The sequence below is a fragment of the Ailuropoda melanoleuca genome, chromosome 5 (assembly GCF_002007445.2).
Source record: "Ailuropoda melanoleuca isolate Jingjing chromosome 5, ASM200744v2, whole genome shotgun sequence".
NCBI lineage: Eukaryota > Metazoa > Chordata > Mammalia > Carnivora > Ursidae > Ailuropoda > Ailuropoda melanoleuca.
In genome coordinates, this window is record NC_048222.1 from 101,357,288 (window position 1) to 101,378,457 (window position 21,170).

General features: G+C 37.8%; 1 protein-coding gene across 4 annotated transcripts in view; it reads right to left on the minus strand.

Moving 5' to 3' along the window:
* The window catches only part of RBM46 (RNA binding motif protein 46), a 51,100-nt gene extending 34,925 nt beyond the window's left edge, over window positions 1-16,175 (minus strand). For 3 of the 4 annotated variants that reach the window (XM_034661487.1, XM_034661485.1, XM_034661484.1), the window contains exons 1-2: window positions 15,577-16,175; window positions 599-760 (exon numbers count right to left, since the gene is read on the minus strand). In XM_034661487.1, the coding sequence (XP_034517378.1) occupies window positions 599-749 (151 nt within the window). In that variant the 5' untranslated portion in view covers window positions 750-760; window positions 15,577-16,175. The remainder of the gene's footprint in view (window positions 1-598; window positions 761-15,576) is intronic. The other variant, XM_019809709.2, reaches the window with a different exon arrangement.
* Window positions 16,176-21,170: the final 4,995 nt, after the last annotated feature.

Consider the following 21,170-nt stretch of genomic DNA (forward strand, 5'->3'; position numbering starts at 1 on the left):
AAAGAGGTGATAGGTATTAAGGACAGCACTTGCTGCATTGAACACTGGGTATTATATATAAGTGATGAATCACTAAATTCTGCTCCTGAAACCAAAATTACACTATACGCTAACTAAAATTTAATTTAAAAATTGAGAGGAAAAAAAAAACCACACAAAAAAATAAAAAAACAACCCAACTTCCTTCTCAACTATTTCTTAAACCAAGAACAGAGTTGAAAAAAAGGTAAGGGTCAAACATGCATAACATATATAATCTACCTCTTTTCCCTCACAACAGTAAAAACGATTGCTAAGGTCTTAAAGTAGTTTTAAGGAAAGAACTATTGTTTGGAGGCTTCAGAGGGGAGGCAGGTGGGGGATTGGGATAGTCCAGTGATGGGTATTAAGGAGGGCACATATTGTAGGGAGCACTGGGTATTATACGGAAACAATGCATCATGGAACACTACATCAAAAACTAAGGATGTACTGTATGGTGACTAACATAACATAATAAAAAATTTTAAAAAAAGAACTATTGTTTGGGATACTTGTAGATATATATACCTAATGTACATTAAAGATTCAATATTTTTGAACATAAATAAATGCACACCTGGAGGAGGACCACCAAATTTCCTTTGCCCATTTTCTTGAACCATGTTGTAACCAGTCTTTTCCATCAAAGCAAGTAATGCTGCTTCATTCTGAGTACCAGTTCTGACTTTACTGCATCCATTCATTCCATCTATGTTTTCTTCATTCATGGCTGCAGTTCCTAAAACAAAATTCAAAAAAGTGTTATGACACAAAGCACCAGAGATCTATGAAGGATTTCTTAGGGTTTCAAGAAACCAAAAAACAGTTGTGGCCTCTACATTTGGTGACCACTGCAGTCCTGCCCACAAAGTTCTGCTCCGCAATGGACGCTGGAAACTTCATTTAATGTCACTGATCAATTAAGCAGTACCTTTAGAAAGCCTAAGCTATAAGAAAGGGAGGCAAAAGTTAAAAAAACAAAAAATTAAAAAAAAAAAAACACAAAAGGAGTTAGCAAAGAAAAAAGCAGATGTAACAAAATAAATATACTGCCATCAATGAATATATGATCACTGCTGATCTACAGAGCACAAGGTTTAAATGATTTTATCAGATAGGCCAACTGGATTTTACTACGCCTTACACTTTTCAGATAAATGTAGCCTAATGCCAATATGGCTCATGTTGCCAGCAATCTTTAAGAGCTCCACCAGTTATCAGAAATGGAACAGATGCTTGGAGTAAGTGAATAGCACTTCAAACCAGCCCCTGTTCCTAGAAGCTACTAGAGAAAGCAGGGATCAAAACCACTTCCACTGAGCAAAAACAGGAACTACTGTGATTTCCAACTCATAGCAACTTAAGAAAATTACATCACAGGCTCATCAGTGGCACAGCTGGTTAAGCATCTGACTCTTAGTTTCAGCTCCCATCGTGATCTCAGGGTTGTGAGATTGAGCCCTGTGTCCAGCTCCATGCTCAGTGCAAAGTCTGCTTGAGATTCTCTCTCCCTCTTCCCCTGCCCCTCTGGCTCATGTTCTCCCACTCTCTCTCTCTCTCAAATAAATAAATCTTTAAAAAAAAAAAAAAAAAGGAAAATTATATCAATGACTAAGCAGGAGTTAGGGAGAACCTGAGATCTATGCTGACCACTGTATATAAAAATGTGTTTTTAATTTTTTTAAATGAACTTTATTATCATATCCTTAGGTTGGTGGAAAAATCACATTGATCCTAAAGATTAATACTATGATTTATTCTGTTTCTTAATTTTATGTTTTTCTCATTTGGTGTTATCATGAACAAATACAAAAATTAAAATCCACAGTGGTGCCTGGGTGGCTCGGTCGGTTAAGCATTTGCCTTCGGCTCAGGTCATGATCCCAGAGTCCTGGGATCGAGCCTTGCGTCAAGCTCCCTGCTCAGCAGGAAGTCTGGTTCTCCCTCTCCCTTTGCCTGCTGCTCTCCCTGCTTATGCTCTCTCTGTCAAATAAATAAATAAAATTTTTTTAAAAAAATTAAAATCCAGGACACTTGGGTAGCTCAGTTGGTTAAGCGCCTGCCTTCAGCTCAGGTCATGATCCCAGAGTCCAGGGATGGAGTCCCACATCGGGCTCCTTGCTCAGCAGGGAGCCTGCTTCTCCCTCTGCCTGCTGCTTCCCCCTGCTTGTACTCTCTCTCTGACTAATAAATAAAATCTTTAAAAAAAAATTCTTTTTAAAAAAATTTAAAATCCGCAGTCTGGGAAATGCACTGAGCAAGCCATTTTGACTTTCAACAGAACTTTCCTAATAATAAATGGAAACCAAGTCATTGTAGCACAGCATTTTAAAAAGTATGAAATTTTCAGCCAGAGCACCTCAATTTGACTTAGCTCTGCCACTTTCCAGCTGTGCAAACTTGGTCAGCTTATTGTCTCTTTACTCACTATAAAATGAGAAGACCTATACAAGTTATCACAAAGCTGCTGTTAGGATTAAATGGGGCAATGATGTAAAAGTCTTGTTAGAATTACCTGAGGCTTAATTAAAGGTTAGTTTTGATAAATACTAGAGGGCAGCACATCTTAACTTTTCATGTACCCACACTGCTTTTGTTTTTGCTTTTTTCAGAATCATCTTGCGTTTTCTCAAAGATTGGGGTGTGGGGTTTGTGATGTGGCAGACACAAACCTAGTGAAGAGCATTAGCATCTCTACAGTGGAGAGACAGTGGGAATGGAGAAGACATAGCCAAAGAATCACTCCTTTAGAATAAGTGAAACTGTCACTACAGTTTTACTCACTCATACTTAGCATAGCACAGGCTCTGCTATGAACTCTGAAGCCAGACTGCCTAGATTCTAATCCTTTTTCACGCACTAGCTATAATTTTGAGTAAGTTACTCAGCCCTTCTGCATCCTAATTTCCTCATCTTTAAAGATATGCAGATAATACACTGCCTATCTCATAGCTTTTATATTAACTGTTGTTAAAAACCTTTAGGAATCATTTTTCAGACGTGAACACAAATACTAATTTTTATGCATATATTGGACTCTTTACAATCATTAAATATCTACAAACAACTATAGCTTAGAATCCAGATATTTATCTTTACGGTAACTGATTTCACAACAAAAGTATGACACTGGATAGAAAGAGGCTAAAAATAACCATCAGAAGAGGTTCAGTTTATTTAGTAGCCTACTCTAAATGCCAGAAAACTCCTACACATTATCTCTAGTCTCTACAACTACAAAAGGGAGTCTCAAACTTGCTAAAAGAAAACTATTATTTCCACAGATGAAAAACTGAGGCTAAGAAAGACAAATTATCCAAGATCACAGAGCTAGAAAGTAGCACAGACAAAATTCAATCCCAGGTCTGCCTGATCTCAAAAATCCCCTCCTGTCAAGAAAATGCCCTTTTGCCACAACTTTACCTTAAAAGTCCCTCAAAAAAAAAAAAAAAGTATCCAAATTGACTTTTATGCAAGTGGAATATTCAGAACTTATAAATTAATATACCTAAGTCAGGTGACCTTTACAGTCCCTCCTAGTTTTCTGAGTGATGAATATAGCTACAAACACATTCTTATCACTTACATCACACACATACAGCATTTTCACAGTCTTTAAAGTGCTTCCCAAACTATTATATTGTATTCAGTGGAGTAATTCTGAAGAAAACAAGGCAGGAAAGTAGCTTCTAGATCCATATAGTTGCTACTTGCCATCTACCTCATTTTCTTAAATTTAGTAGCCCAGTTTTCTTTATGAAGATAAGATTTATTTATCAAACTGCCTAATGAATGTATTGAAAATGAGATATTTGGGGCACCTGGGTGGCTCAGTCGGTTAAGGGTCTCGATTTTGGCTCAGGTCATGATCTCAGGGTCCTGAGACAGAGCCCCACATAAGGTTCCATGCTCATCAAGGAGTCTGCTTGGGCTCCTCTTTCCCCCCTGCCCCTCCCCCACCCCTACTAGTGTTCTCTCTTAAAAAAAAAAAAAAGGAAAGAAAATTAGATATTCAATAGGCATCCTAAATTCAACATATCCAAAACTGAGTATCACTGTATCTTCCAAACCTGTTTATGTTCCTTCCTGTTTTACATCTCCATCAGTTCATCCATTCAACCAATAAATATACCACAACAAACATATTCCTTTCTCCTCCACACTTTCACAAGCAGAAACTCTGAGCTAATGCAGTATTCTTTTGATTCACAGCTAATCCGTCACAAAGATCTGCATATTTGGGGCGCCTGGGTGGCACAGCGGTTAAGCGTCTGCCTTCGGCTCAGGGCGTGATCCCAGCGTTATGGGATCGAGCCCCACGTCAGGCTCCTCTGCTGTGAGCCTGCCTCTTCCTCTCCCACTCCCCCTGCTTGTGTTCCCTCTCTCGCTGGCTGTCTCTATCTCTGTCGAATAAATAAATAAAATCTTTAAAAAAAAAAAAAAAAAGATCTGCATATTTTACCTCAGAATACATCTTGAAATCAATCTCCTCCTTGTCCATCCCCCCAGCCTGTTCTCAATTACTTCTTACTGGAATTAGTACTAGGTTCCTAACTGTTGTTCCAGGTTTTAGTCTTACGCCCTTCAAACAAAATCTCCATGATGCTATCAAGGTGATATAAAATATGTATCTGATCATCTTAAGCTTTGACTACAAATCAAAACTAAGGGGAAAAAATGAGTACTTTTATGGTTTAATCTTAAGATCAAGAAGGCCCTTCTAAAAAATAAACAAGAAAGCCTCAAAGGAAAATATTACTATATTATTTTTACTACATAAATATTAACTATTATTTGGAAGACAAAAAAAACAAAATCAAGTCTGAAAACTATAAACAGGGAAAAATGATCTGCAACACACACACATTTAAGGCTAATTTAAAATAAAGAAGAGCAGCATAATTAAGCATAATTAAGAGCAAATTCAAGTACCTAAATAATTGCTTAAATGCAAATCCTGGTTTTCCCCCTTACTAGCTCTGACTTTGGGCTTCAGTTTACTTGTCCCCCAAAAATTGATAATAATAATTTCTACCTCACAGGGTTGTTATCAGGATTAAACATAAAGGGCTTAAAACAGTATTTTGCATATAAACACTATATATGTATTTACTATCTAATTAAGATACAACAGTAAATAAAACTAACTTCTAATAAAGTATTATTGTCTAATAAATTAATAAGTAAGGCACAAACTGCAGACAGGAATTGCAAACTCAGATTCATTCACTTGTTCAACAAATGTCTGTTGAGCACCAACTGTATGTGGGTACTACTCCTTATGTCTGGGATACATCAGTAAATAAAAGACCAAAATTCCTCCCTGGCATAGCTTGTTCGCCAGTGGCAGAAAACAAATGACAGTAAAAGTAATAAGGAAGTAATATATGTTAAAAGGTAGTAGTGTGGGGGAAGGGGAGACAGGGATAGGACACATGGAAGGAACTGACAGAAGACAGGGTAAAATTTAAATAGAATAACTACTGCTGACCTCAGTGAGAGGATAACATTGGAGGAAAGAATTAAAAGCCTATCCATGCAACTAATTAGAAGAGCATTCCACACAAACAGAAAAACGAAGACAAAGGTACAAGGTAGAAGTGTGCATGGCACACAAAAGGTACACCAAGGGGGCTGGTATGGTAAAGCGGGGGGAGGGGGGAACAGTAGGAAATGAAGTCAGAGAGGTAACAAGCTGCATAACACTGACCTTGTAAGTCAGGTCACAAAGGGCTTTAGCTTTTATTCTGAGTAAATGAGGAGCCACTGTAGGTTCCTGAACACAGGAGTAATAGATCTTTCCTTTTAAAAGGATCCTTTGGTTATTGTTTTGAAAAGTCAAAAGAGGTCAGGTGCCTGGCTGGCTCAGTTGATACAGCATGCAACTCTTAATCTCAGGTTGTGAGTTCAAGCCCCACACTGAGCGCAGAGTTTACTTAAAAACCAAATCTTTAACAACAATAACAAAAAAGGAGAGCAGAAGTAGAAGCAGGGAGACCAATGAGAAGACTATGACTAAAACTCAGGTGACAGATAATGGCAACATGGACCAGAGAGGTTAGTGACGGGGGAAAGAAGAAAGGAAGTAGTCTCTGATACGAGATATATTTTGAAAATATATCCAACAGAATTCACTGACAGACTGGATATGGATTGTGAGATAAACAAAGAAGTCAAGGATAACACCCAAGTACTGGCTTGAGCAATGAGAAGCAGAGAGATGAGGAAGACAGAGTTAGAACAGATTTTACGGGTAGGATCAGAGTTCAGTTTTGGACATGTTAAGCTTTTGTATCCACTAAATGACCAACTCAAATGCCTACAAGGCCCTGGGAAGAAAAGTTAAATGAACAGAAAGGCCAAGGATAAGACTCTAAGAAGTGCTAAGCACCATCTGAAAAGGGCACTGACTACCCAATTCTAGTAAATTGTTACCATGATCAAATCCACTTTGCCCAGTTATGCCAAATTTTCCAATTTTTTCAGGAGGGAAGCCAGAAATCTGCAGATTTTTATGTGAAATCACAATTTTTAAAATTTGAGACCCAAAGAGCTGCTTTTACCTACTAAACAGCAAAACTGGTGGGAATGCAATTTGGTACAGCCACCATGGAAAACAGTATGGAGGTTCCTCAAAAAATTAAAAACAGAATTACCATATGATTCAGTAATTCCACTACTGGGTATTTACCCAAAGAATACAAGAACATTCGTTTAAAAAGATACATGTGCCCCTATGTTCACTGCAGCATTATCTACAATAACCAAGAAATGAAAACAACCTAAGTGTCTATTGATAAATGAATGGATAAAGAAGATGTGGTATATTCCATACACTGGAACATCACTCAGTCATAAAAAAGAATGAAATTGTGCCATTTGCAACAACACGGATGAACCTAGAAGGTACTATGCTAAGCAAAGTAAGTCAGAGAAAGACTAATACCTTAAGATTTCACTCATATGTGGAATTTAAGAAATAAAACCAAATGCACAAACAACAGACAAAACAGAGACACCCCCCCAAAATCCTCAAAACAAACCCTTAAATACAGAGAATCTGGTGGCTGCCAGAAGGGAGGTGGGTGGGGTGGTAGGTGATACAGATAAAGGGAATCAAGAGTACACTTAGTTAGATAAGCACTGAAAATGTACAGAATTGTTGAATCACTATATTGTACACCTGAAACTAACATAACACTATGTTACACTTTAATAAAAAATAAAGTAAAATATTGCAAAGCTACATACATGTCACTTCATTTACATGTGCAGATACTCACAGGCTTTAAAAGAGCATGACTAAAAAGTAATCTGGTAGAAAAGCATGTTCAAACTTAGTCCTGGGTATATATTAGTTCTAAATTCCAATTCAAAACTTAATGAGAAACTCTCACAATTCAGTTCAATTCTCTACACATTTATTAAATGTTTTCTATGTCTGAGTCACTTTACTGGACTTTCATTTATACTGATGACCCTGAGAGGTAGAACTACAATCATGGGTGTTTGGTGCTGGGGATAGAGAGTATGCCTTAATATAACTTTCTATTATGCAGACAGAACTGTACTAAGTGAGAAAGGACTGCCACAGAAGGTAACTTCCTGCCAAGTGAAAGTATTCAAACATGGGCTAAACATGCTGTAGAGATGCAAGCAAAGGGTGCACTGCTGGACCATGTGGTTTTTACCAGTCCTTCCAAAATTTAGTACAGAGTTGAAGCAATAGATGCTGCCTTAAAAGAATTTATAATCCAGGATATGAGTAATATCATCATCATCCAGTTAGGTGCCTTCTGATTTAAGCCTACATTTTCAAGAGCTTCTCTATAAGTGATTCATAGTTCCTTAAAAACAGGGTATTGCATAGTCAAAAAAACCAAAACAAACCAAACAAAAAACTGAAAGCAGTACAAAAACTATACAGACCAAACAAAACACCTACAGACTTTTTATGGTTTTAACTCTGGGCTGCTTAAGGGCAGAGATCCCATCTGCCTTGAACACTTTCCCTGTTATCCACTGCAGTGTTTGGTATACAGTAGGTACTCAATAATCATTTGTTGGATAAAAAGTCTAACAGAAAATTCAGAAAAATCCTTACCAGGACTTCATACACTGCTAAAAGGCATATATTTAATTGGAATTATCTTTTTAGAGGGAAATTTGGCAATATTTATCAAAATCTAAAATATTTATAAACTTAGTAATTACTAAAAAATTAACCTACACATATAGTTGCACATGTACGCAAAAATATATGCACAAGCGTGTGGAATGAAACAATGTACGTAAAAGCAAAAATCTGGAGGGGCCCCTGCGTGGCTCAGTCAGTTAAATGTCTGCCTTCTGCTCAGGGTCCTAAGATCAAGCCCTGCTGTGGGCTCTCTGCTCAGCGTGGAGTCTGCTTCTCTGTCTTCCTCTGTGCACTCTCTCGCTCTTGTTCCCTCCCTCTCAAGTAAATAAAATCTTAAAAAAACCAAAACAAAAATCTAGAAAATAGCTAGTTGTCTACAAATAAAGTATTCAAAAATTATAGTATAACTACATAATGGAATATTATGTAACTGTTCGAGAATGTCAAATTTATATGTACTGATATGGAAAAATACTCAAGAAATATATGAGGAAAAGTATGTTGGAGAACAAGATGCTTACGGGTTTACCAACTGAATGTTTTGTTTAAAGACATTCACATATACATTCACATTTGTAGAAGCGTGAAAAAATTTTAGAAAAATTTACAAGAAACTTTAACAGTAATTATCATTGGTAAGTAGGAATGAGGAGTCAAAGTACCCTAACATCTCACTTCTCTGTGACTGTCAAGAACATGTGCTACTTGTATTAAAAGCAAGAAGCCTTTTCAGGGGGAAACACTCTTCCTTCAGTATAAAATCTAAATTCTTTAAAAAGCCATAGGGGCGCCTGGGTGGCACAGTCAGCTAAGCTCCGACTTTTGGTTTCAACTCAGGTCTGATCTCAGGGACTTGAGATCAAGCGCAGCATCCGGCTGCGCTCAGCGCAGAGTCTTGCTTGGGTCTCTCCCTCTTCCTCTGCTCCTCCCCCTCACTGCAATAAATAAATAAATCTTTAAAAAGAAAGAAAGAAAAAGTCATAAAGGTCCTTTCATAATCTGGCCCAGCCTACCTCTCCAACATCATTTCTTCCTATATGTCAACAACAATACTTAGCTATTTGCAATTTGTCAAATGTGCCAGGTTCTCACATACCAGCCTTTGTGTAGCTTGTTCCCACAGTCCTTTCCCACTCTTGCCTTTCCCATTCCTAATATCCTCTAGGAAAACCACCCCATGACCCTCCCTTCTCAATGCTAAATTAGGTATTCCTCTATTTTTACTTCCATCACAGAACCCATCTCGGAGCGTTGGTCTATCAATTCCTTCTACCTCCTCCTCCCCTAAATTCTGCCAGATATCCAGAAGGGTCTAGTCTTTTATTTCCAAATCTCTACCACCATGTACACTCCCTGGTATGTGATTATCATTCAGTGAATGAGACAGAAAGGGAGGGACATTGTGATTTAATTAGAAATAATAGACTTAGGTGAGTTCCGTGCTTAGTCAAGAGATCTTTGACAAATTACAACCTTACCTTTATTTTCCTTACCTGTGAAAATCCATTTTATGTTTATTTCTGCACTCATTTATTTAGCACCTTATAAACCCTGAATGATGACAGGCACTTTATAAACATTATTTCATTTATTACTTAAAATAACCCTGTGAGGTATTATTCTATTCCATTTCAAAAATAAACTGAGACTAAGATAAAGTTATAGAGCTAGCAAATTGGTAGAGTAGATATTCAGTAGAGACACTCAGTAGAGACCTGTCTGCCTAAATATTGGGCTCCTAAAGCCTACTTTAGATTACCTTCATTTTAGATATTTAATAATCTGAAATCTCCAAAAGGTGATGTGATTTGCCTGAAATCATATAAATTGCAAAACCAGTACCTAAATCCAGATTTTTTCACATCAATAGTTTTTTTTAACACAACTGTTAACAACTATTCAATTACTCATGCCTCTTTTGAAAAACTATAGCATCATTTAAAAAAAAAAACTATTAAGAGGGGGAAAAGTCAATAAAAAAATAACTTTTTGGAAAAACTCTAATAAAATAATTTCAGATTTATTAGAGACCTTAAAAATCATCTCATTCTATCCACCCACCTGATGTTTGCCTCTCCTTTACAAAATTGGTACAAAGAAGTCACCTGTTTTATTCTTGAATTCTTTCAAGAAACTCACTGTTCTCTAGAACAATTTAAGTTTGGTTAACTCTTTAAGAAAGTTCTTCCTTATAATGGATCATAATTTCTTCCCTTGTAACTTTCACATATAGATCCTCATATTATCCTTCTGGCCAAACTGAACATGCCTCTTTCATAGAACTGCATTTGAAAAATTATTCTCCTCTTCTTCAAACTAAACATTACCAGTTCCTTAAACCCAATACTTCCTAAAATGATGTTCCTTAGAATATTACTATAGGAGCTATTAACAGGCCTCAAAAATGTGTTCCATACCTAAATACATCTGAGAATTACTAGACCTCTCTCTTAAGAGTATCACAATGAACATCAGCATAATAAATCCATGAACTTTCAGTTAAAACAAATCTTTCAGCTTTAACTCCTGTTTCTCAAACATTTCAACCCGACACCCTAATTTTCCTTGCTACTTCTATTAACTTTCTATAAAATTATTTGGAAAATACTGCTTTAACTGCTCTTTACATGATACAGTTTCATGTTCCCTCACTATTCTCTTTTTCCTTTAAAAGCACAGTGGCGAAAATTACAGAGAAAGATGACACTGGTGTCCTACATAGCTGCATGGCATTAATGGTTCAAATCAAGCATACTGTCAACAAAATATCCAAATCTTCCCTAGCCTATGTCAAAGTACCTGGATTTTAAAGCCATACTGAATTTCATCGTATTAGATTCAACCTACAAGTTCTTCTGAACGTCCCCTCTGATCTTTTATCCACTTGTGTCCCATCTATAAAATGGCCTAACTTAACCTCCTTTTCCAAGACACAACTTTTTTTTTTTTTTTTTTTTTTTTTAGAAAGGGAGAAAGGTAGGGGAGGGGAGAAGGAGATAGAGAATCCTAAGCAGGCTCCAAACCCAGCAGGGCCCCAAGATTATGACCTGAGCTGAAATCCAGAGTTGGACACTTAACCAACTGAGACACCCAGGCATCCCCAAGACATAACTTTCTTATTTTCACGCTTAATTAAAAGCAATCTTTCCAAATATAACCAGAAAATATCTAAAAACTGCCCTAGTTGGAACAGTTAATAGTAATGATTCTACACTGTCTTTTTAAATAGTCAACATTCTGTCATCCATGTGATGAGACTGATTATGTACCCATTAATATTATTTGGGTCCTGATAATTCATTTTAAAAATGTATTTACAACATCTGAAGAACAAGTATATGTGATATTGTGAAGAAACTTCTTTTTTTTTTTAAATAATAAAGCTACCTTTCTCTATTTGAGATTGTTTTTCTAGGTTTTGACATTATACCATCATTGAAGATTTTCTACTAAGAGAATATTAGAACAAGTGGACCTTAGATCACCTCCAATTTTACACAGAGATAACCAAGAGCAAATAAAGTAGAGCCTTGCTTAAGGTCACAAAACTAGTAACTGAAAAGACCTGTGGTTCAAACCCTCAGACATTTATAACCTCTGGCTCTCTTCTATAATTTAGTCCAGAGGGACTTTAATAGCCTAAACATCCCACAGGACACCACACTGACCCATTACACTAAAGACATCATGTTGATACAATGTGGAGAATAGGAAAAGTATGAAATTTATATATTTTAAACATGCTACTAGTTTAATATACTACCTTACATATCTATTTACTGCTATAAAAACTGATAAATATATCTTCTGCTTCCATTTTACCCAAAATGTGGAATTTAATTAATTCACAGTTTTGTTTTGTTTTTCTATAACTCATAGCTTACTCTAAATGACTGATTTGTGCAATCCAACCCACCCCTGCAATTACTTACAGACATATATTTTGGGTCAATCTGTGTCTCTAAAGTTGTATTTTTAAAGATATTATCTAGGGTGTCACGCTGAAATTGGTTAGTCTACCCATTAAACACTCTTTTTAACAGACAATGACTAGAAAAATAGCTAGACTTAGTACATTTAAAGAAATCTAAATTAAAATAATTTTAAAAACTTAAAATTACAGAAGTACAAGACATACAGGAGTCACTAATCTCACCATATTCTTTTTTTTTTTTTTTTTGTCTCACCCTCTCTCTAGAAAGGAATGTGTTTTGGGGCACCTGGGTGTTTCAGTCAGTTAAGTGTCTGCCTTTGGTTCAGGTCATGATCCTGGGGTCCTGCGATCTGGGTCCCTAGTCAGGCTCCCTGCTGAGCAAGGAGTCTGCTCCTCCTTATGCTCTCTCTCTCTCAAATAAATAAATAATTTAAAAAAAAAAAAAGGAAGGAAGGAAGGAATGTGTTTTATCTTAAAGCCTCCACAACAAAAGTAACATATACACATATCTAATTCAAAAATCTAAAAATATCTAACTTTAATACCATATCTAATTTAACGAACTACTTTTCTAAAAAAAGCCAGAATTCAAGAACCTCAACCAGAGAATTAAAAATCAAATCTAGGGGCGCCTGGGTGGCACGGCGGTTAAAGCGTCTCTTTGGCTCAGGGCGTGATCCTGGCGTTATGGGATCCAGCCCCACATCAGGCTCCTCTGCTATGAGCCTGCTTCTTCCTCTCCCACCTCCCCCTGCTTGTGTTCCCTCTCTCGCTGGCTGTCTCTATCTCTGTCGCATAAATAAATAAAATCTTTAAAAAAAAAATTTTTAAATCAAATCTAAAGCAGGCATACAATATCTTTATATTTATTCTAAAATATTCCAGAATCTGAGAATTACCTTTTAAATCAAATCTAAAGCAGGCATACAATATCTTTATATTTATTCTAAAATATTCCAGAATCTGAGAATTACCAAAATTCCAAGGAAGCACAGCAGTCCTATACATTATAACAAAACTGACATACCAACTGAAGCTTCTAGGGTCAATTAGTTTTGCTGACCCAAGGAATCTAAGGTAAAGGAAGGAGAGTCCTGAGCAAGAGAACGACATAAACAGCTTAAAAAGAAAAAAAAGGGGGGGGGGCGTCAGATTTAAAGTTGTTATGCCCACATATAAACTCTAGTTTTCACAGATAAATCTTTTTTCCTAAATTTTGGACTTTCAAAGATTCCTCTCCAGCTCAGTTTCAAAAGTAAAATTAGAAGAAAAATTAAAGAAAAAAATCTTCTAAGCTATAAAGCAGAAGGCCAAATGATGTAACCAATCACATGATAGGTATTCAAGTAACAGTCTGAATCAAGCCTTTAGCTTTAAATGCTAACTACATCCTCATTAATTTTAAGCATCTTAATAAGTTGACAAAAATATAAATTTTCAAATTCATACTGCCTTTCAAAATAGAAAAGATATTAATAAAATATTACTAGCTCATTTTTAGCAAAATATACATGAAAATTAATCATTTATCTAAAGGAATTTGTGTCAGCTGCATTCAAACTACTTAAATTAAAACTTCATCTTATGAATTACAGTAAAAATTTTTCACTACAATTTTTAAAAAGTGAATGCAATAGTGAAGAAAACATTAATTTTTAAGGTATCAAAATGCTATGAAAGCACATTAGATCTTTATGGCATTCCTTAAATTACATGGTATTAAATTCCTGATTTGTTAGTTCAATCGTTATTGATTATGGTATGCTGAGACCACGGTTGCCAAGTCAGTGGAGGGAGGTTTTTTAGTGGCAACTCATTTTAGTGACAGACTGCACTATTTTCCACATGGTTGGAAACTGAGAAGGATTACTTAAAAGTGTATGGATTTAGAAGTTTAACATTATTTCAAAACAAAAGGGTATAGATGGATCAATTCCATTCCACTTTAAATTATTTTTATTAAAAAATGAGGACACATTTTTATTCCTAGAATAAATATATAATGTATAAAAAGTGTTGGTACTGGGTGTTTCACAACTTTTAGTAATACTGTGGAGGGCAGTATTGTTTTAAATTATATAATTAACGATAAATTTTTTAAAATATTGTGTTGAACACAAAATTCTCTGAATTTAAGATAAAGATATCCACAATACAACCAAAATTTTTGCATGCACTACTCAATATACTGCTATTCCTTACATAAGGTCTTCTATAAGCTTTCACTCAAAATGGTACAATTTCAACATATTTTCTTTCCTCATTTTTTTTGTTTTACCAACGATCAGATAGTAAAATAAAATAAGACACAACCCAGCATTAACATACAAATCTGGACAGATTTTACAACTGTTTGATTTGTATTCACAAACGGTACTTAAAACATGTCTGTTTCCTAACAACAAAAATGACCACATTAAAAATGAGGCTTAATTTCAGTCCATAAATTCAGCATAATCTTATGATTGTTAACTCATAATACATCAAATAATACACACGTTTATATTCCAGATGTTGATACGTATTATAATCTTTGGCAATAATGTTCAAGTCCAATACTCCACCCTCTGAAGTGAAAATTAACAATTAAAGCAGTGCCTTAAACAGAAACTAAGGCTCTGCTAGTATTTAGCAATTGCAGCACTAACAGTCGCCTCTACGTCTATTACGGCATATAGGTGCAAACAAATTTTTAAGAAGAAACTTTTAGATGTGTACCCTGGAAAGAAGTCAATCATTACAGCTGAGGGAGCTTTAATTCTGAAAATCTCTGAACGGAAGTCTGTCCAAATGCTCAACTATACATTGTAGTGATTCTTGAAATGAAAATATCTTCCTATTATTCAAATAAGGAAAATTCTACCGACGCGTGGGTATGTTATTTATATCATTCAACATATCCTGCTTCCTGATTCTAACGCCATTCTCAAACACAAAGTGGAACAGACCTGAAAGCGAAGCCAAGTCTTAAAAAGCTCCTCCTGATATTCCTCGACAGTACTGGCCTATATTAGCACCACCGTATATTATAAAGGCTATAAATTATTTGTCAAGAATGTAAAGAGAGCGCTTTAAAAAAAAACTTCAACATTAAATTCACAAAGGAGGCAACTGGTGCCCACGTTAACTGGTCCTGGCTTCCCAAGGATCTCAGAATTAACATCAATGCCACGATTAAATCCCGGGTCTCCTGACTCCAGGTTTAGTGGTATTTCCAGGACTCCAAAGAAAAGTTTGTAATTAAAACTATCTGACGTTAGGAAACACAGACGATACCACTGCGGGTATTACCGTCCATAGCTACCTACCGCGTGGGGAGAGGGGGTCAGTTATCTTTCCCGCACACCCGCAGCCTTCCGCCTTTCAAAACCCTACACGCAAGAGAGCACTTGAGGAATCAACAGAAAGAGTCAAAGGCAGAGAAAAGTTCGAGGCTCATCCCCAGTTAGAACTCAGTGAAAACGACGTGATTGCCAAATCTCACCCAGGAGTCGGGACTGCCCGGACGTCGTCCCAAAGTCTCTAGAAGGGACGCGCGGGCGCGACAACGGCCAGGCGCCCTTGACGTGTGGCGGTCGACGGACGCAGTGTTAGGAGAACATGGAGGGCAGCAGGTGGGAAGCAGCCGGAAGGTGGCGGGGGAGAGCGGAAATAAGGCAGAGAGAGGGCAGGGCGCTGGGGAGCGGAAGGAGCCGCCAAAAGCCCCAGACCACACGGGGAACCGGGAGCCAGACGGCTGGAACCACGTGGCGCAAAGGATGACCGCAGGAGCTCTTCAGTCAAAGATGCCCTCTGGGGCTGGGAAGCCGGGCCTTTGACACTAGCCCTCCCGATGCTAGACGGGGCAGGGGAGTGAGAAGGGCGAATTCCGCAGACACCGCCTGCAGTGGGGCGTGGGTCCCCACTGCGTATTTGGCGTGACAATGTGTCAGACAGGGACTTCTGCGGCTGGGAGGCAGGACCTTCAGCCGTTACCAGCAGTTTGGCAGTGACCCCGCTGTCCCCATCCCCTCCTCACCCCTTTGGGTCTTCAAATGTTGGTCCTAAATCCCTGGGACCAACGACCACAAACCGCCGCCACCGTTTCGGGGGGGACCAGTCGGTCGGAGGAGGGGGGTCGCCGCAGGGGGAGGGGAGCCCACGGGGAGGAGCTCGCGCTGTCCTCGCGCCTAGGTTTGTCTCCCAGCAGGCGCTGCGCGCAGTGGCCTACACAGCCCCACGAGGAGTGGAGCCTCAACCAATCAGAGACCAGCCCCGGGGAGGAGTCAGGGAGGGGTGAGTGGGCAGGACCAAGGTTTTAATCAGAATGAGGCTGTCGGAGTGGAGTAAAAGCTCTTGGAGTGACAGGCACTTTAACCAATTGGAATTAGGAGAGCGAGTTGGGTTTTTTTTTTTTCCCGGGGGGTGGGCGTATGAGTAATAATGCCAAAAGAAAATCCTGCGGTGTTTTGTTAAGGTGTTTAAAAACAAAGGCTATGATTTTGACATACTTCTTTTACTTCGGGGAAAATACAGATACATTGTCATGGTTCTTCTCATTTGACGGAGTTTTCTTTTTTTTTTAAAGATTTATTTATTTATTTATTTATTTATTTATTTATTTTATTTATTTATTAGAGACAGCCAGCGAGAGAGGGAACAGAAGCAGGGGGTGGGAAAGGAAGAAGCAGGCTCCTAGTGGAGGAGCCTGACGTGGGGCTCGATCTTGAAATGCCAGGATCACGCCCTGAGCCGAAGGCAGATGCTTAACAACTGCGCCACCCAGGTGCCCCTCATTTGATGGAGTTTTCAAGTCTTAAACTACTTTAGACCTTTTTTAATAAGGGCATGGGGGTGGAGGATGGAGAGGTATAAGGCTAACACGCATATTTGCAAATAGGACTAGACACATAAAAGTGAAGTGTTTTAAATGCCTAGGAGAATGGGCTGAATCAGAAGACCTCGTAATAGGACTGATTCCACCCCTAATCAGTTTTGGGGAGAGACGGCTGTGTCAGAGCTGAAGAACCAGGTATTATGCTTGTGTAAAACCAATTTACACAGATACAGTTGTGCATTATTCTGCATACACTCCTTGAGTTTTTCTTCCTTTGAAGATAGGTGTGCGTTTAAATTGCAAAGAAAATAAAAACGGCTTTAGGAACATATTCTGTTGCTAATAGACTCAGAATATTAGAGCTGGAAAGAACCTCGATCATGTAGCTTCTGCTTTAACAAATGAGGAACTTGATGCCCAGAATAATCCACTGGGTTACACAAAAACATAGGTGCCCTCATACCCACCTCAAGGTGCTTTCCTCCACATTAACTAGTGGTTTCAGTTTGTCACCTCCATATGTACAAAACACTAACATAGGTCTTAAATTTTGTTAACAAGACATGCTTGTGTACTTTTTACCCCTCCTCTTGTAGTAGGAGTTAGCAAGGACTTTGGAGTCTGACAGATCTGGACACAAACTCATGTTACCATTTTGTGGTTGTGACATAACTTCTCTGAGCCCCAGTTTAAAATGGGGATTGGGAGGATTTTTTTTTTAAAATTTTATTTTATTAATTCATTAATTTATTTGTCAGAGGGAGAGAGCACAAGCAGGGGAGCGGCAGGCAGAAGGAGAAGGAGGCTCCCACCCAGTCCTGATGCAGGACTCCATCCCAGGACCCTGGGATCATGACCTGAGCAGAAAGCAGCAGCTTAACCGACTGAGCCACCCAGGTGTCCAGGGACTGGGAGGATTAATGATAAATAATGTTAACAAATATTGAGCACTTGTTATGTGTCAGAAACAACTATAAGGTATTTTCACATATTAGTTCATTTAATTCTCACAATAGTGTTGGCAAAGTTACCTGTCCCATGTAGCTGCATGTATCAGATGGAGACACCCAGACAGAGAGCTTAAGTAGTTTGTTCAAGGTCATACAGCAAGTAAGTTTATTTCCACTCTGAACCCTGCAGACATAACAACTATGCTATACTGTCTCAAAATGTGTCCAGAAACAAGTGGCATAATGCTCAGAGCATGTTAAGTAGAAGCTTAACAAATATCTCCCTAAACTGTCTGCCCTTCAGTCGGTGAATACCACCAATCTCATATACAGGTTATATGCCTATAAAAATAATAATGATAAATAAAACAACTAGAAATTGAGGCATAGAATGTAACTACTTGGCTGTTTTGTGTGTGTGTGTGTGCGTGTGTGTTTGTGTGTGTGTGTTTTTAACATGTCAATTCTCTACCTCAAGTACTGCAAAGGTGGCCAGCTCTGTCATATTGATTACTGTTAGTGGCTGCTCTTTCATTTCGCCAAAAGGAGATTACCCACGTTATTTATTTTCATGTCGATTCCATCTCAATTCTCAGTAATTAATTCTAAATACACGTGTTTAAGGTTAAACTAGCTGAAATTGTGTTAAGACATATTAGTTTGAAAAGTTCAACTAAACTATTTCTAGAAGTTGCTGTAAGATCCTTAAAGCCTCAGGAGGTGGAGATGCCATCTTGTGAAGTGCAAAAGATAGTTCCTGGAAGTAGCCTAAAGGTTTATTTTACATTTCTAGCTACATTTCTTCTTTCCACCAGATACCCTCCCCCACCCCCATATAAAGAAAACCAAATAAACAAAGGCTTCTCAACAGGCATTAGTCAGGCCATAGAACCTTGCTCAGATGAAGACAATGCTATTTAAAGACCCTTGCAGTACTTACATTGTATGCCCTTTTGGTCAGATTTCTTCTAAATTTTTTTACTATCAAAAACCTATTAATACATATATTTTTCAAATGCCATAAAAACTATATGCTCTGTATATAAAAGTAAAGGAATGGCTGTTATTTCTCAAGGCTCCTAGAAAAGAGAATGTTAAATACCTTTACCAATTAGAATTCTTTTTCAGGAATAAATTCCAGATTAGGGTTTGCTATAAGTTTACAAGTTTATGGGGAAAGGAGATCCAAATTAATAGGAAGACTCAAGTTAAGTGATATGGAGGGTTTTTTTTACTGAAAAGAAGCCTAAAGTTGGATACTTGTTGTTAAGGGAAAAAATAGAAAGGGAGTTTCTCTGCATGACTATGGGACCTGGGAAGAAAAAGTTATCAATAAAAATTGAAAGGGATGTAAAAAATATAGTTGATTCATGGAGTCTAGATATCATATAAATGTGTTTTTTCTCATATGAAATGCAATTTTTTAGAATAAATATCTTCATATACCTTCTGTAAAATACAAGCCCCCCAAAAAGGAAGAAAAGCACTAAGAAGTCTGTATACATGTTTAAAATCCAACTGAGTCCTAATAAAAGAAATGAAGGGTAAACAGTTTCATGCAAAAAAGAGCATCATGTAATGTTAGAACTTCCTCCCTCCAAATCTGACAATGAGAGCACAGATCCACCAAAACACGACCACTGTCTGCATATTTATAGAATGAATGATCTTTCTACAGGACACAGCTTGGGGCTAAGGCCCATCCTTTAATCTGGTAACTGTCCAATCTAAAGGATATCTCAAAACACTTTCAGAAGTATGGGGGCTTTAAAAAAAAAATCTCAGAGTAAATATGTTTATTTCAATCCACTGACCCTCATTTGATGCTTTCTGCTTGACAGATAAAGTTGAACTTTTGATGTCTGGGGTGTAAATGTCAGCACCATGATGATTATAAGGTGGAATAGGTGCTTTTTCCAGTTGTGGTGATAGGCCATCCCCAGTCATCTTTACATTCAGTCAGTGTACCTCCCGTGACTAACAGCCTATCTTCCCGAGGCAACAGATTAGAAATAGAGATCTTTGTACGTAATTTAATAGTGTATAAAAGGACCAAACCTGTAACTAAGGCCTCAGTTAACATAGGTGCTAACTAAAGGAAGCAGTAGTAAAGCCAACCTTTGCTGATTGGTATTAGTTGTTAGTTAACATCAAGATCCAGGCATCCAATTGTTATTTTTTTTATTCAACTACAGTATTAGAAATAGTGCTTGACAATCCCATAGAAATCATCTTTTCCCCCCTCTGAGAAACATAGACTTAACTCATATGAAATAACTAACATATGTAAAAAACAACTTTCTCTCTCTTCTCTCCCTCCCTCTCTCTCTCTCTCTCTCTTTAAGTAAGCTCCACACCCAGTGCAGAGCCCAGTGCAGAGCCGAGCCCAGGGCTTGAACTCATGACCCTGAGTTTGAACTCATGACCCCAGGATCAAGACCTGAGCTGAGATCAAGAGTTGGATGCTTAACCGACTAAGCCACCCAGGCGCCCCTAAAAAATAACTTTCTGATTAAAACTTTAAACGCTTGGTTGGGAAGAGAGTATGATGAACTCTTTCCTGTCTTACCTTACTGGAGAAGCTTTGTTAGGTAACAAATTACAGTGGCACTAGAGCTGACAGACACCCTAGCAACGTTCAGCTGGGAAAGCCAGAATGACTTGCCCCAAATCACAGAGTCAGTTAGTGGTAGTACTGGATCTCCAGCTTCTTTCTTCTGACTTTCAGTCTTAAAAGCCGGCTTTTAAATTGTTTGCTTTAAATTCGACAATGGTTTAAAAAACCCATCATAAATATATTCAATGAAGAAAATGATTTTGGCTGCGGACAACAGGGTCAGCTTTGGCTCAGGGATATTAGTACGCCTGGCCATAAAGGATGTGTGAAGTAAAGCAGTTTCTTGGGTCATTTCTTTCTTCACACTCCATGGGTGGGACCCTCCCAAGGTGACTCCAGCTATGTTTATCTAATTCAGTTATTGTCTTAGCAAAAGAACCAGAAGAAGACTCCCTCTCTTTGCCCAGGAGAGCATTTTGCACTTTCTCAAATGCAGGGAGTAGAGAGACCATGGAACTCTAAGGGGGAAGTAGAATAGCATTACAATCCACAATCCAGTCCGTTAGTGTTTTAAATTAAAGCCTCAGCTCTTTCTAATAAATCATTATATTTGTTTTAATTTGCATTGATCTGCTTATATGTACAATCTCTAGGGCATCCTTGAAATCACTGACCTTTTGTGTTTTGCCAGCTTTTACTTGTTCCATTCCAAGCCTCATTCTTTTTTTTTTTTTTAAAGATTTTATTTATTTATT